The 17,407-nt window shown below is 36.8% G+C and overlaps 1 protein-coding gene across 1 annotated transcript in view; it reads left to right on the plus strand.

The window, feature by feature from the left end:
* Window positions 1–17,407, plus strand: part of TMTC2 (transmembrane O-mannosyltransferase targeting cadherins 2) — a gene marked incomplete at its 3' end in the record, with an annotated part of 256,393 nt that overhangs the window by 172,249 nt on the left and 66,737 nt on the right. The window contains exons 4-7 of the mRNA XM_082014037.1: window positions 1,126–1,240; window positions 13,419–13,504; window positions 14,359–14,543; window positions 16,245–16,323. Coding sequence (XP_081870163.1) covers window positions 1,126–1,240; window positions 13,419–13,504; window positions 14,359–14,543; window positions 16,245–16,323 — 465 coding nt within the window. The remainder of the gene's footprint in view (window positions 1–1,125; window positions 1,241–13,418; window positions 13,505–14,358; window positions 14,544–16,244; window positions 16,324–17,407) is intronic.

Genomic DNA, 17,407 nt, shown 5'->3' on the forward strand with positions numbered 1-17,407 from the left:
ACCTGCTTAGCAATGTTATGTTAAAACTACATTGAACGTTTGCATTACTCAGGATTGACACAAATTCCTGTAAAAAAATGGCTTGAGTAACTGAAGAGGCAGAATTTAACTGCTACTTGAGCTAATGTTTATGGTGAGTGCATCTGGAGGGAAGAATAGTTTGCCATATATTGTATGTTCGGAGGAAAGGACATGCATCATCTTTCCATTACTCTTGCTCATTAAAAAAATACTTGTGAAAGTAGAACTGTTTTATGAAACAACGTTGATGTATTTATAAGTATAATGTGATTTTTTCATGTATACACATAGACTATAATTACAGTGCCAGTTAAATTAGCTTTCTAAATTGTGAATAATATGGGCTGTGTTTTCTATAAAATGTTAGTTCAAGTTTCTTTTGTAAGTACAGGTTTTGTGCCACTCAACAAAACTGCAAAGGGAACACATGTAGAACCTTAAATACTTTTTTACCTCAAGTCCTTTATAGATGGAATATAAAAGCACGTTGTATAACATAATAAGTTGGATGGAAAGGAACCACGTGTTTTCCAAGTAGAAAAAATGCATTTTAGTGATCTGTGTAGTATGTTTTTATCCATATGGCATACTTTTAATCCTGGTTATTTACCTAAACATTTTTTCAATTCCTGTGTCATTTGTCAATTTGCATAGTTCAGTGAGAACTAGGTCTACTCTGGGAAAATTTCTTGCTGTTTAGAGTAGATAGGTTTATAAAAAAGCTAAAACTATGAAGATGCCCCAGTTCCACATTTTACTCTGGGGATTTTTATTTAGAGGGGATATAAAACAAAATGGTTCTTTCCTTTTGCTATAGTAGTTTCTAGAGCAGAGAAACATATTTTGTTCTTAAAGATCCTTTTCCCACCCAAAAGCTATATGTATGCAGAATGTATGCAAATCACCACTACAAAATGTGAGTCTCACAGTAAGATGCAGAGATCCAGAGAACCGGGGGAAAAAACAACCAACCTCCCCTCCCCTTCCATAAAAATAGTTTCTTTGTGGCGTTTGTCTCCCTGAGGACCTTCCTGATACTCAGGTACTCTGTCATGTGTAATTGGATTGTAGCTCTTTCTGAATACTGTTTTCTCCTCTTGACAGCATGGGGTAACCTTGGAAATGTTCTCAAGAGCCAGAGCAAAATTTCTGAAGCTGAAAGCGCCTATAGAAATGCCTTGTACTACCGCAGCAACATGGCTGACATGCTTTATAATTTGTAAGTATGCGTGGCTTTCCTGGGGTTGGATCGTCTGTGAAACCTGTTGTGAATGGAGCTATTGATCTTCTTGCTGGAAATGGAGATGATGTTAGCTGTTGCTTTGTAATAGTCGTTTCATTAATCATGCTTCTTAAATTGTGGAGTGGGCAGGACCTTTTCTTGGTCAACAGTATCGTGTATTCACATATTGAGTACGGAGAAGGTAAACTTACAAATCTGTTTCCTTTAAAAGAAGCAAAAAACCCACCACACTGAACAAACTACAGATAGGTGAGCTGGCAACAGTAGCGCTCCATCTGTTTCTGACTCTGCTAAAATATAGAGGTGTTATTTAGACTTCTTTTTTAAGTCTGAATAACACTTGGTGGGGGGAGTGGGTGTAAGCACTTCCTAGCATAAGCCAATAACCCTTGGTTAGCTCCAGAGGTCTAAAATGTTAAAATAGCAAATTACTTTTCTACTGTGACTGACTTGAGAGCAGTGTAGGTTCAAGAAAGTTTAATTACTAGAATCCTGTTGTAGGTGGGTAAGAGAGTAAATATCACGAGCATCAAAATAATTATACAGCAGGGAAAAAGATTTCCTAACTCATTAACATACCAACTCATGAACACAGGAGCTAGTGCTGCGCTCAGCTTCTCACTGAGGCATGATCGTGCCGTGTGCCCCAGCGAGGAGGGGGCAGATTCTCCCGGGTGCCCTGGCTGGGCATCTCGCCTGCTCAGCACTGCTCATCGTGCCGGCGCTCGCCCTTCCTTCCCCTCCTGCCATCACCCACCCAGCCCGAGCGCCCGAGAGGGGCTCTGCTGCGAGACAGGCTCGTGACCCTCAATACCTATACGCTGTTGTTTTGCCATGTGTGCAGAGAACAAAATCCAGGTGACTGCTGTTCATTAGGTGGTAGTATGAAAATAAAGTCCTGTGCACGGTAGAAATGCCTAAAGAGTAAGCCTCTTTAAATAAATAAACAAGTAAAGAATGTTCTGCCTGTAAGTCCAGTTTAAAATTGTCATTTATAATACCTGGAAATTAAGTTTATCATAACAGTTGTTTTTTCTTTTTTTTGTTTAACAAGGAATAAGTTGCCCAGTTCATTCATTTGCCTTACAGGTAAACATACTGGAAATTCTAAATAATTTAATGACAGAATTTATGTTCCAAATCAAATTCATATCTCAAAATATGTGTATTTTTAATGATCATACAATTATACACATACATGTATGCACGTATTTTTTTTTGTCTTTGTTAGGCAATGGAGAGTGTGAGAAGCATATTTTTAAGAAGAAACTCCTTCTGCTCGCATTTAAAGAATAACTTCTGAACCCAACAGAAGATTGTAGGGAAAAATGTGGCAAGATTGATACTCCTAAATTTCTCACACAACATTCACTTTGGGGATGAAAATTACAATTATTACATTTTTTTGTATGCCTGTACAGCACTTTTGTCTCTTACTCACTGTGTCATAGAGGGAAACTGAAGTTAATACCAGGGTAAGAAGAGGACAGGGAGTTGGGCGATAAAAGAAATCAGATTTCAGTAGTTTTGCTGGTCTCAGAACAAGCTGATAATCTTGAAGCTTTCCATTCATATACAAAATATATGCCTACAAACCTTCATTTCTGTTGAATAGAAAATTTTTTTGAATTCTACTGAATTTGTGTAAAAGGAGTTTAACTGAAATGCTGGTTGGAATATATAGGGCATGAAGTTACCTTACATATATATAAATGAAAGTAAAGGAGGTATAGGCAGAGTGAATTGCTTGCTAGCAATTGCTAGTATATGTATGCATATGCAAGAAAGGATCTCTAATTCTTAACTTTTCTACTACTATCTTGAATGCAATTGAATCCTTTATTTATTTATTTACTTAAGCTTCACAAAACCATTAGTTACTCAATATAAATTGAAAAATCTTGTATAATATTTTGGTTTTGTAGTCTTTCCCTGTGTTGGATATCCATATCCAGCATGAAAACTAGGTGATGAATGGAGTGGGCTTTGATATTATGAGACCACAAATGGATCAATTATTTTAAGCATAAACTCTGAAGAGCTCCCTTGCAAGTAGTGGCATGCTGTTCCGTGGGAGCCTTTTACAAAAAATACTGTAATGGAAAAACGTGTTTTGTATATGCTCACAAGAGGCCAGTTAGATTTGATGTTTCTGGTTTTTAGTATGTGCCTTTGAAACTGAAACAGTCATTTAGTAGAACTTTAGGAAAAAAACACCCTTACAGTCATTTCTAATTATTGTGTTTTGCCCATAATATATCCTAGGTATATTGTAGTCTCATATGCTCTTTACTTTTTCTTAGCACTCATGCCTCAGTATTTGATACAAATTAATTGGCGCGTGCAGCCCAGTGTTCACACACAGCAATAACAACTCGAAGTGCTATCTGATCGAGGAACAAATTATTAAGGATTAACTCACAATTTTGCATGGGTAACAATCAAAGAGAGAAACTACATAAACAGAAGCATTTAATGATCTCTCTTTCTTTTTCAAGAAACTAAAATATGAGGTTGAATTCATTGGCTATTAATGCATTAAAATCTAGAGAATTTAACAGATTAAATGACTGGCTGATTTCAGTGGTATATTTTTCTGTTCTGAATGTTATACCTTATGGCTCTGAGTTACAGCTGCTTTTGCCATTTAGGACAATGTAAACTGCATTAATTTAGACTACATAATTGCATAACCTCCATTTAAAGGTTTGTCTGATTCTGAACATGTAATTTTCCATGGTGTTCAAATATGCCAATTCCATAACTTTAAATAAATTCCTAAACTTTTTGAGACCAGCAGAAAATTTTTTATTATTATTTTTATTTATAAAAAAAAAGGAGGGAAAGGAAAAAAAGGGGAAAAAAAGCTCTTGTTAACATTAATATTGAGTTGGTGGTTCATCATTGCTTTAGATATGGGTTAAAGTGGGTTTGTTGTGATGAAATTTTCTCAGTTCCAAATAAGTTTAAGTGAAACATGCATAGCTTATACCTCAAGATAGCTTGTGACCCAGCCTGTCTTGAAGATAGGACCTGTGGTCTGGAATTGAGGAAACTTCAGCTCAGGCTAAGGACTTGTTTAATTAGGTTCTTGTTTGGAAGCTTTTTTTGTGAAACTCTCATGAAAAACTCAGAGGGTAAATTCCTGGCAACTCTGAAAGCATTTGAGATTTTCATATCAATTTCAGTGCAGAAAAGATTTCAGTTGTTGTTTAACAACGTAGATGGAGAATATATTACAATGTGACTTAAATGAGGTAGTTTGTACTTCAAAAATACATATAAAGGGGCATCCTATAAATAACTTCTCTGACCTCTTGAGACTGCACTGCAGGTAATTTTTACAAATACATCTGAAAGCCAACTTCTCAAAGCTATGTAACATTGCTGATTTCAGCTAGATTTCATAAGGTAGTAAATCAGCATAAACTTGAGATCTCTTTCCATGCCTCTTCTTTAGACAGAGAAATCCATGTATTTTAATACTGTGAAGTACAAAGGACAGAGCTGTAGAAAGCAGCAGTTTAGTCTTCCAAACTAGGCAATGTTCTATTTTTAGTTTATTTTGGCTTTTCAGTCTTTGTTGCCTTATGATTGTTACCTAAAGCTCATGGGTTTCTTGTATGGTTTCAAATTGCTTCTAATTAATGCCTAAAGTAAAATTGCTTATCAGTCAAAAGACCATTTTGCATACATTATTTCATTTGTATTTAGGCCTAGCTCACCTTAGAGTATTCTTTTGTCATTCATATCAGTAATCTATATTACCTGGAGTTTCTCAGCAGATTTTAAGGATGTTCACAATCTCACATAAGTATTGAATATTCCTTTAAAATGGTCCTAATTACTTTAAATTAGGATTTTTAGAGTATCCAATGCCCTATAAAGGATAAATTTCTAGCAAACAACCATCCCCTTGCTTCTCTCCCAAAATATCTCATTTTGCCTTTAGTGATAAAGGGCTGTATGTACGAGTTTATTAGTAACATAATTTATTTTTTTAATAAGTTCAAAGTATGAATCTCCGTAAACTTTGGCAAATTTAGGGTATTATGTCAATAAATGTGGATTTTTTTAGATTTCTGTTAGGTAAAGTCTTCAATAGTAGCTGAAATTTTAATTCTGTAAGATCTGGGGTTGCAGGAGTGTTTGATATGCAAAGATTTTTTTTTTTACCCCACATCCTCGGGTAAAAATCAATCTGAGCAAAATTCTTCCTTGTGTGTTATTGTTAGCCTATATTACATCTGAAATTGTGTTCCCTCTGCTTCTGCCTTTTCAGGGTGCTGGCATAAAAATCTCCTTTGCTGAGCTATCAGAGATGAAAAGCACTAAAAAGCAGGCTAACCTATTAACCCATTTGAACTGTATTTAAACCAACCTAGACAAAGCTGCTGCACCACTTCACGTAGTAGGAAACAAGTCAAGGTTATAGTTCCTCTTCCTTAATAGCCCACAAGTTTTTATAATGCAGGATGTTGAGATAAAAAGCGAAGAGGATGTCTCGTCTGCTAAGTGCTTGATTTTTTTTTTTTTCTCAACTGTGAATGCAAACTTGTTACAAACCTGTTTGGAATTAATCTCTGTTTTGTCAGGTAGTTCTTCCTCTGTCAAAAACAGCAGCTGAAATTTGTGTTGTACTGTAACCAAAGTTGTCTTGACAAAATCTTGGTGTATTTGAGACCTGCTCTTGAGCTAGCACCCAAAGATCGGTGGTGTTCTGCAGTGCAGAACTCTGCTCCGGGACTCTTTGTGGAGCCTGTAATAAAGTAGATATCTTTGTTTGTAATACTGAGAGCTGAAATACATTCAGTGACCTAGCTATTTAATTACATGCCTGAGTATTTGAAATTGTGGTGGTTTATAGTCCTAACATAAACTTTGTCCATTTTCTAAAAATCAGGAAAATAATTGCTGGACTCCTGGACTGGAGACATTGTCATTCAGTTGTGTAAAAGGCCCCTCTTGTAAGAGGTTCTCTCCAGCTCTCAACCTGCATTGCCCGCTGGGGCATGTGAGGGGGAATAGATGTCTTATCTGAGGACTGCTGGCACAGCACACCACTGCCCAGTGTCCAGAGGAGGAAGAAAGGCAGGAGCAATGCTACTCCTCACCTCTATGGCAGCCCTCCCTCTGCCAAGGAAACAGGGGCTGTGAGAGTTGATGCAGTGCTAAAACGGTAGTAATCCCAAGCAAACTGCTGCAGTAACAGAGGAAAGAACAGGACTATATTTGCCAACCAATTTGGGTGCATTTGGAAAGCTCTTCTCTAGGGCTGGGAAAACATGACAGAGTTTTGACTGCGCTACCTGAAAGACCAGAGGTTGCTTTGGGGGTGATTGTTTTGTTTTGATTATTTTACTGATGGGGTTATGTATGACCATGCTTAGTGAGTTCTGCAAAGGCAATGGTCATTCTGTCTTAATGCCTACTGCGTATTGTGTAGGTTCTTATTGATTAAAAAACTAGGATTTATGTTCCATTTACATATTTGCTAACAGGATGTTATTGGAAAACTTTGAACATGTTCCCTGTTTGTACTGTTCCTTAATGATTGGCTTTCTTGTTAATAAAACCTAGTTGTAGACTTACAAAAGGTTAGTAGTCATTGGTTGAGTAGTTAAATGGCTTAACTACTTTAAAAAAAAAAACAAAAAACTCCAAAAAACAAGCCTTAATTAAAGACCAGACTTAATAGTTTCATGTACAGGGCTGCTGCAGTATCCATACCTGTCTTCCTACCCACTGGTTTTGTAAATGACAGACTTGCCTTAGGCAAAGCACATCCTTTATTGCTGTGTGGCTGGAGACACATCTGTATGAGGAATAAAAGAGGCTTTTCTTCCATTTCTTTCTTTGTTTGCCAATGTAGCATCTAGGTAAATATAGTTCTTTGTGGACAATCCCACCTGAAATCAATGGGATGAATGTAGCTTGAGGCATGGATGAAGTGTAGTCATGGCAAAACAACAGCTAACAGGGCCTGTATTAGCTGTTATCAACCAGTAAATAAAATTGATTAAACTATTTCAATATTGTACCAGGCCTGAAAATTTTATAAATATTTCACTAACATATGTGTTTTCCTTGATGACAGTTCCAGTTCCTGTGTATTGTAGTTCGGCAATTTATGCTAGCTTTAGTTACTAAGGAGTTTGCTTTGTAAGTAGACCAGCTGGCTTTAATAGGACTGCACCAGGAAGAAATTAATATGTAATTTGAGAAAAACAGTAGACTGTCTACTGCCTGTTTATATTTTGTGACTGCCTTTCAGTCCCCGAAAACATTTTTGTGTCATTAGTATTCCATGACTTCAGGTCAAAACCAAGGCAGAGAAGGAAGACAGGAAGATTTTTCAAGTTGTTGGTCAAGCAAGATAGGTGAGGGTTGGCAGCTTAAAGAATTCAGGGTGGTTGCAAAAGAACTCATTTGGGGGAAGTGTTTTCCTGCACGTATTTAAAGGAACAATTCTATATATAGAAGTGATGTCCATAATTTCTAGGTATCCAGGATCTGCTTGTCTTCTTTTCTATTTAATTTTTTTTTTTCTTATTAGACGAACAGGATTCTGAGACACTTCCTAAGTCACTGGGTGAAGTCTGCTACTCTTGCAAGCAGTTAGCACATATCCACCATTTCATAAATGATTCACACTCCACTGTAAAATTAGCTAGAAGCAATGCAGGCAAAAAAAAAATCCTGTTGTAAGGTTGTACCAGAATCTTGCTGCTGGGATAGCACTTTTCTCCTAATTAATTCTAAAATAATTCATGGTCAATTTATAACCATTTACTTTGTGTCCTATGGTTTAAGTAGCTTTTTCTTTTCCAAGTAATTTAATCCTCATGTGTTTCTAGAGAGAAATTTCATTCTTCCACAGCACTTATCTTCCTAGGCTAAAGGAGTCATTGTCTTCCTTCCCCACCCTCCCTCCATCTGATAGACCTCACATTTTCCCAGTTATGTCAGTAAACTTTCTTTGAACAGCAGTTGCATGTTTCAGTTAACATTTTAGTTTACCTGCCTTACATCTGGGAGGTGGACTGGAGAGAAAAAAAGTTTTGGAACTGCAAACTTGAAGCAACTGGCCCTGTGTTTTGGGTTTTTTGGGATATTTGGGGTTATGCTTTTTTATTTTTTTAGGTTGGTATCTTTAGCAACTGTAGAAAGTTTATTTAAAAGTGCCAGAAGTCTTTAAGGTCTTCATCCAAGTTTATCCCTTGAGCTTACTCTTCTGTATCAAGCATTCTTATTTCCAGGATGTGCTTTTGTGCTTTCCTTTGTTCATCCTTGTGTAAGGAAGAAGGAAGTCTCTATAACTACAAAAGATATGTGCCCAATGCATGCAAATTGCCCTGCTCCACCACTGGCTTACATTCAATGTTTTGCATCGTATCGCTGCTTTTGTATTCTTTCTGTCCACTCCTCCTCTCCTCTGCCAGCAATCTCCAAAGAGCAGTTACCATTTTGAAGTGTAAACTAAGAAGGGGAAAAACACATCAAGAACGGATCCATTCCTGGCTATAGGAGGAACTTCCTTATGCAGTCATCTGCCCCGAGTGCTGGGAGGGGTGGGCTGCTGGACACTCAGAAGTGCCCCCAAGGCGTGAACTCCAGCTGAGGGATGTTCTTCCTCTGCACCTAGAACGTGGTCATTCAGGGCAAATTTTCTTTTTCCTGCATTTACTATAGGCAAAGGAGGTGGCAATATGAGATGAAAATCAACGGTCTCCTTTAAAATGAAATGGAGTAGAACTATGTATTTGTTGAGCCTTACAAATGCACCCTGAACTTTTTAAAGATGTCTTCAATGTAATAACGCATAGTAATAAGCATGACAAACAATCTTTACATTGTTTGATTGTGCAATTAGATAATTTTACTAGCCAAACACTAGCTAAACATTTAGTCTTCCCCCGCACAACACACGCACAGAAAAGATGGAAATACACGTGCACCAACCATTTTTTGCAAAGAATTTGGTATTTTTTACAGAGTGACCATTAATCTGTTATCACTCCTTTCTAGGTGAGTGGAAAGGAACTCATTTTTATCTAAAAGTTTTGAGAGCCAGTAAATGAGGAGGCACAGACTCCATCTGCCATTGCCAGTTTCTGAACTTCAACCCTAACAATCAGCTGGAGGGAAATGTGTTGTCGAAGGAAGGAAGGAAGGAATTGTGACTATCAAAATGGGGCTGAACAAACAGATGCTAAGAACTCTGAGGAGGTTGCAGACTTCAGTTGTTACCTCCCATGGGTTTTGCTTGATCTGCTCCATCCATGCGCCTCTATTCTCTAGCTAGTCAGCTCGTTTGTTGCAAGCTTAGCTGACTATGGTAATCTTTATGAAGACACTTCAGTTTTATTTTTAGCGATTTAAAAGTAATTTTGAGCATCTTTGCTGAAAATTCTCTAGCTGGAAGATAGTAAATGCTAAAGCATACGAAAATAAGACATAGGAGGCATGTCGAACTTTCCTCTTTTGGCTTTGGCCTCTGTTCTGAAGTGAAGGAGACTCTAAAGTCAAGTCCAATGAAAACGGAAGCATTTCTGTGGCAAAATAACCCATACTTCACCTGTATCTGAAGGAAAAGGAAAGAATACATAAAATTCCATCTGAAGCTTGTTTTGAAGAGTTAATATAATTTACCAGGCTGCAAAGGTAATTGTGTTCAACTTCTCAGCTTCCTTGGAAAGAACTTCAAGTGCTGAACAGACCTTTTTGGTAGTATTTGCTCTAATGACCTCTTTGCAACCACATATTACACACTCCCTTCAGGTATTCCTCACTTGAGCCCATCTCTTTGTTTCATATTCATCTTAGCAATGGTGAACAATTTTCAAGGCCAGCTGCGTTCAGAGGCAATGCCAGGACTTGCTGCCTAAACTCAGCGTTGCTGGAGCGGCCGGCAGAGACCTTCGAGAATGAGGGCCCTTCGCTTGTGCTGCTGTTCCTTCAGTGGCCCTGCTGCCTCTGCTGACCAAGCCCACTGATTTAACAATGTGGTAGCAAGGCTGAACTGTGCTTTTCCTCAGAACCCAAGGTCTGCCTCTCAGATGTAATGCCTGGTTGAAAATCAGCATAATTTTTGTCTTGGAAATGGCTTAGATGCTGTGAAATGCAGCTACGGAAAGGAGAATGTAGGACCTGAGGACTTGCAGATTTTCTTGAACTAATTTTGAAATAAATAGTAGTTTGTCATTTGATCCTGGGGCTTATTTTATATTTTGATCAAAAGGTAAATATTTATAAGAAGGTCGTGGTGTTTTACTCGTAAAAACTGGAGACAGAAGCAAATATTGAACTATTGCTCATTTATATTCCCTCCGTGTGGTAAATGAGAGTAGACCTGTGGCAGTAATAGCAAGCAATAATGTATTTTGTGACCAGGATTATAATACATGCTCTAAAAAGAGAAGTAGGACATTTCACAGGCAGTATTAATTTTGGCAGTAACTAAATTTGAAGTCTTTGATTTTAGTTTTAGTTGTATCTCGTGAGTGATTAGATAGAGGTTGGTGAGAGTATCTGTTTGCCTGCATTTTATTTGAGCTTAAAGCTAGAGAGGTTCTGATTTTTTCATCATGGAAGTGAAATGTATCTGCTCTTTAAACTCTTCCAATATTCACTGTAAATTCAGGAATGCTTTGCCAATTTAATGCAGTGTTCATCATCTTAATTTTTTATCTATTTAAATAACTATTTATCCCTTCTCAGGTGAACATCCAAGCCAGTTATCTCTCAGAAGCATACCACCCTAAGTGTTAATTTTATTCAACTAAAAATACTATTTTTTAATATTCCTTTAAGCCTTTTCCCGACTTTGTTTAATCTGAAACTAGAACCAGACACTCCTAAATCTAGTCATTTTTGTACTGTCAGAAGCCACAGGGAAAACCAGCAATCAATCAGAACCAATTTCACATGGAGAAGAGGCAGTTTCATGCCTTGTCAAGTTTTTTTAGATTATATCCTTTTTTTTCCCCCCCCTTCTTTTTCTTCTACCAAACCTCATAACAAATAGAAATAAAACACTGATTATTTGCTGGAGCTCAACACTCAATCGTGCATCTGAGCAGCTTGTTTAAATATATATATAAAAATGTGCACGTGAGAGAGAGAGAGAGAATGTCTGTTAATGGAATAACTTTTGAAAGAAAAAAAAAGTCTTCTGGAAGAGGAGTAGGAAAAAAACCCGCTTTAAATATCAAGTAGTTAATCATGAGTGCCAGTACTAGAGCATGTAGTGAACTCAGAAGATGAATTTGGTAATAATTACAAATAAAAGTTCTTTTAATCCAAAAAGCACAAGTGTCGTACACTTACCAAAGTAATTTATTTTGTTCAAGTTGACCAATTACTGTATTACTTCTCTTAATATGTGGAATTACTTATTCCAGAACTAAAATAAGAATGGAATTTCTTTGATTAATATATGCCAAAATTGTGTATAAGAACGTTTTTGATTTTTTTAAGAAGTAAAAGACAGTTTAAATGTCAGACCATGCAACTCATTTTTATGTTAATTCTACTGCTATCAATAGAAAACTGGATCAAAATATCATAAGAATACTTTTCCTTGGAGTAATTTCAGTCTATAAAAATTTTGAGAGCAAACAAAATTCAGGTTCTAGAAAATTTAGAAAATGTTTTTACTATCCTGCTGATCATACCTTTTGCCACCTGCAAGACACTTGACAGTAGTTAAAAACCTTGGTGCCATGCCAAAAAATATCCTGAATATTATTCCCTCATTTCTCTTATTACTGCAAGTACCCACTGGATGTAAGTTCTGTTAATATTAAAAGTGATTTACTACCTAATCCAAAGTTAGTTGAGAGACAGTTTCAAAAGCAAGGCCACATGGTACTGATAGGTAGTACAGAAAAAAAGAGGATATATTCCTCCTTTCTTTTAAATCCTAACCCAACAACAGAAAGCAAACAACATAGATGGTGGTTGCTTCCTTAGCTAACCACCCTACTCTTTTTCTTCCCCCAAAGTCTACTGCTTTAATTCAAAAAGGTTTCCTGAGATTTTGGAGGAAAAAAACCTATCTTTGCTGATTAGAGACTGGAGATGGAAAAAGTCCAAGCTCTTTGCAGTTTGAAAAACTATCAGCAGATAAAAGCATAAAGGAAAAAGAGAAAATTGCTGTACGATAGGAAAACTACAAGCAGATGTGATAACCCTCCCACCTAAAAGAAATAGCTACATTTATTTTTTCATGGATACTTCGAGGTATATGAAGAGGGACATCTACGCCTAGATAATAAGGTCTGAGTCTGCACTCTGAAATGATTAATTTTTAAGAATTTTTAGATCCTTGTGATTTTAATATATTTGCATATGATTTTTTCTGTCTACTAAAACTTGGGGAACACTATAATGCTTTGAGACTTCATTTAAGCATGCAATTGTGAATTCATGTCAATGATGTCCAGACCACTTATTTTTCTAGAAATTTGTCGGTGGCTAATGTAAATTGTAATTCACAAGGATGTTTGTCTTAAAGCTTTAATTAAAGCCCATGGATTATGAAACTAGCTGAGAACTGCAAGTATTCAATATAATTTTTAAAACTGCTTCAGTTAATAAATTTGTTGAGAGCAGAAAGAAGACAGGAAAATATTGAACTGATGTAGGTGCTTAGCTGTACAGTAAATAATCTAGTGAAATTGCTCAACAAGGGGAATGGTTAAGGTAATTCAGGTGAAGTGTTAAGTGGTTAACTTTATTGTGCATTTGAAAAAGATCTGCTTATTTCAAGTCAAGAAAAGGTGACGGGCTAAACATGAATGACTTAATTACGAATAGTTCCACCGTACTCCATCTGCCTTAAAAAGTCTCACACTCTACCATTTTCTCAACTGAGTAAACAAACCTCCTGGTTTCCAAGAAAGCCAAAACTATAGTTGCATTTAACATCTGCTTTGTTAAAGCCATATGGATGCACCTGATGTCTATGAATTAATCCTGTTTTCACACAAAATAATTTTCCCACTGGGTTCTTAGCAACATGCAGAGTTGTTCTGTCTCTGAAATACCAATCATCATATTTTCCTTTGTTACCTTAGTTTTGTTTTCAATATTTATTTTGAAGTTACTCTTTTCAGTAACCGTCCTCTCTCTTTTTTTTGTCCTTATGCAGAGGATTACTACTTCAGGAAAACAGCAGGTTTTCAGAGGCATTGCATTATTATAAACTGGCAATTGGTAGCAGACCCACACTAGCTTGTAAGTATTTCAACTATACAAGCTTGCATAATATTGACTATTGTTTTTTAACAAAATCTTCTTACTCTTCAATAACTTTTTTTCAGAAATTTTTCATTCAGAAAGCAAAAGGGGAAATTGTGCACTTTTCAGTTGAAAGCAAGTGTTTATTAGTCAACAACTACATTTAATGTGGTGCAGGGAAGAAATGGATAATGAGTTAACACCGGGCAGCACTGCTAGAACCTAAAATGCTTCTGATCTGGGGTGGTGACCCATAGATGCTACTGCCCAAATTTTCAGGCTCCAGTATTCTGTTTCTTATAGCCAGTTCCTGATTGTTCCTGATTTTTATGGTATGTTGTGTGACTGAATAATACAAATATTTTTAAAGTCCTTCCATTTTTCCTTTCTTGCCTGGGGGAAATGACCCATGGGATATTGCCAGCGATGGGTTCAAAAATTAAGTGGGTGCTTTTTAAGACTGCTGACTTTTTTGTAGCTTAAGTCTTATATATATGTATTTATATACATATGTGTATACTTATAAACATATGTATATATTTTGGTAATATTTCAAACAAAGATGCTATATGCTTGATACAGACATAATAAAAGGAACGAAATGGAGCACCCTGCCTATCCAGTGTTCCCTTCCCTCCTTCCTCAATCTTTATAGCCACTTTCTTCTCTCCTTGTCCCTGAACTTTTGCCTCTTATATGTTCCTCTTTACACCAGTGGTTGATCTATATTGTACAAAAGCCAAATTAGATAACCATGGCATCTCTTTCAGATGTTACTTTGAAGTAAAACAAAGATTAGATAAAACATAGTGGAACCCCATTAAAAGATAACATTGTTTCCCTCTTCACAGCTGCCTATTTAAATACTGGTATCATCCTGATGAACCAAGGGAAGACAGAGGAAGCCAGGAGGACTTTCCTGAAGTGTTCAGAGATCCCTGATGAAAATTTGAAAGACCCTCATGCTCATAAAAGTTCTGTTACTAGCTGTCTTTATAACTTAGGAAAACTTTTCCATGAACAAGGGCACTATGAGGTAAGACTCCAGATTTGTCTACACTGTCATGATAAAACCTTCATACATAAATAATACCTATTGCTTCCATCCAGACATTCAAAATACATCACAGGCACAAATTGATTGTATTTCACCAAATCAAGGTTAGTGTTCTCTACAGAGAATATTTATTCTCTACAGCCACAGGTGTGACAATGGAAATTAGCAGTGTGATGTTCTGATGTCAGAGTTAACATTAGCAATGGTCACATCGATATGTGTTAATTCATTCTTTTTGGCTTTGTCTCCATGGCTGGTATGCAAAGGATATAGCCTAGTAACAGACCAGCCAACCTAAAGTGTACTGGCTTTTTAATTCAAAATAGAGTAAGTCCATCTTTGGTTTAAAAAATGCTATTATGGTTGCTTCTGAGTCTCAAAAAATGAGACCTAGTTGGAACAATTCAAAACTACAGTGATTAAAAACATCCCATTATGTGCTATTTTCAGATAACTTGACCTAAGTGCTGAAGTGCGTTGGATATTTTTAATGTAACCATATGCTGCACCCAACCCATGCCGTTTCATTTACGTTTGCAAATGTTACTGTTGTGATTCCTCTGCATTCTCTCTGATGAAATTACTAAAACTGGACATGCGCTCGAGGTTTGACCTTTAGCAGTATTTGAAAGAAAGTCACTCTCTGCGTTGCCAGGCATACTTCAGAAGAGGAGTTACGCATGGTTTTGATCCATATAACTCTTCCTGACCATGACAGTTACCTCAGCTGTTTAAGATTAGGCACGCACAAGCTCTGTGGATTCTCTGTCATGTCTGCTGAATTCAGCTCTGTCAGATGGCAGTTACTAATTGGTTAAAACACAGACACAGACAGCTAATACACCCATAAAGATAAGAGAACAGCAGCATGTTGTCTGCATGGCCATTGGAGTTCGAGTGCAATGCCTGGGGGGTGCAAGGGATTTTAAGAATATAAACTATCGGATTTCTGCTTGGTGGCCATTGCAGTCTGACCCAGCCTTGATTTGATCATACCTTTAGGTTTTTTCCAAGCATATTTCAGCATTCACAAGCTGCAACTACTTGATGTGATGATGTAGATAATGATGCAGAGCTAACAGAATGACCAGTAAGCATCCTAAATACTGAATGAATCATAAATGTGTGATCAAGTAATTCAAGGCACAGCACATTTGCGAAGGGAATCCAATTTTGGCATCCTTGATGCTATAGTCCATCTCATTCTTTCTGTTCAGCAGACTTCAGTTGTGAGGATTATGGTTTGTTATTACTTGGCAGTAGACAATGATTTCTTTATTTTTAGGTCACTTAATGTAGTTTAGTCATCAGAAAGTCCTTTGTCTGCAGTTTGATATTATTCCATATTCTCTGACAGCCTATAGAATTTTATAGATGTTTATAAACTCATGAATCATTGAGGAGTTTAAACAAATGTTCCTTCGATTTCCACCTGGAAAAAGAGTTGCAATATTGCAACTAATTTGATCTCTTGTCAATAAGATGCAGTGAATTTGGTAAAACTTTTGTAAATGAGAAATCTGAACTTTCTGTCATACTTGTCATGCTGATGTGTTTTCTTTCTCTCTTCACTTTTCATTTGGGTAAGGAGGAGAATTTGGTTTTACTTTATGTGTGAATGACTGCTTTTGAAAATGGTGCTTTACTGATGATTTGTCCCACTTGTGTGTTTCTTTTCAGGATGCCCTTATAGTTTACAAAGAAGCAATACAGAAAATGCCAAGGCAGTTTGCACCACAGAGCTTATACAACATGATGGGTAAGTGCGTTGTTAGTGCTTCAGGAAGATACTTGAGGAGTCAGGCAGGGTGAAACAAAAGATCTTAGCCAGGCAACTGGTGTTCAAATGAATTAGCTAATAAAACCACGAATAATTGCCTTCAGTAGATGCGAGCCAAGCCAGGTTCAGGCTTAAATGTCAGCAACTGCAATGCTGGATAAGGTGCAATAAATGGTGAAACTGTTAGATAGTGGATATTTTTAAGAGTGTCCATGCAGCACTTGTACATTTAGAATGCATAGTGTTTTCCTCTGCCTCCAGAATCTCTCCTCCACTACCTTGGAGACCTCGTGCAATTCATAGAGGTTTTTTTTAATCTCCCATTTAGTCATCTTTGGAACTCAGAAGAAATTGTATTTACTTCATAGAAAATGGAGTGAGATTGATTACAACATAAAATTTAGTGTGGGTGTTGGATGTTAAATTCCCTTGTAAACCAATAAGATGTCCAAACAGGCCCACAGAGATAGTTGGTGGGGTTTTTTTGCAGGTTGTGTCAAAACTTATTTCGCAGCTGATGTAGCATTATACATCTACAGTTAAGAGAATTCTTCTTCCAGAACCAGTCTGTCTGTCCTTCAGAATTTTAGCCGAATCCCTTGAGTACTGTAAGAAACATTAATTTAGCTGAGGTGTCAGCTTTAACTTCAGGTCCTCATGTTCTTCATCACATCTTTATACAGAATACATTAAACAGATAAAAGAAAGAAGATAATATGAATTATTATTTATAGTATTCAGATGTGTAAGCAAGAAGACAGGTTGTTCATTGTTCCAGACATGCTTTTAAGTGTAATTCTCTCTGAAAGGGCATGTGTTTCTGCTAAGCAATTTCAGTGTCTGGCCCAGTAAACTGTGAGCCTCTATCTGGGAAAGAAAAGGATATAAAATGCCTTTAAAGTAGTTCAAAGTAGAGCAATTAAAAATATATGTTGAAACAATTAGGATCAACAGGAAGCGTGTGGGGTTTTGTGGTTCCCACCCCCGATGCCTAAAATACAAGGGAATGTATTTTTTGATACCAATTGGTTTGACACAGTTGTTGAAAGGCGGCACCTCTCAC

Source organism: Phaethon aethereus (assembly GCF_964289735.1).
Source record: "Phaethon aethereus genome assembly, chromosome: 1".
In the NCBI taxonomy this organism is placed as follows: domain Eukaryota; kingdom Metazoa; phylum Chordata; class Aves; order Phaethontiformes; family Phaethontidae; genus Phaethon; species Phaethon aethereus.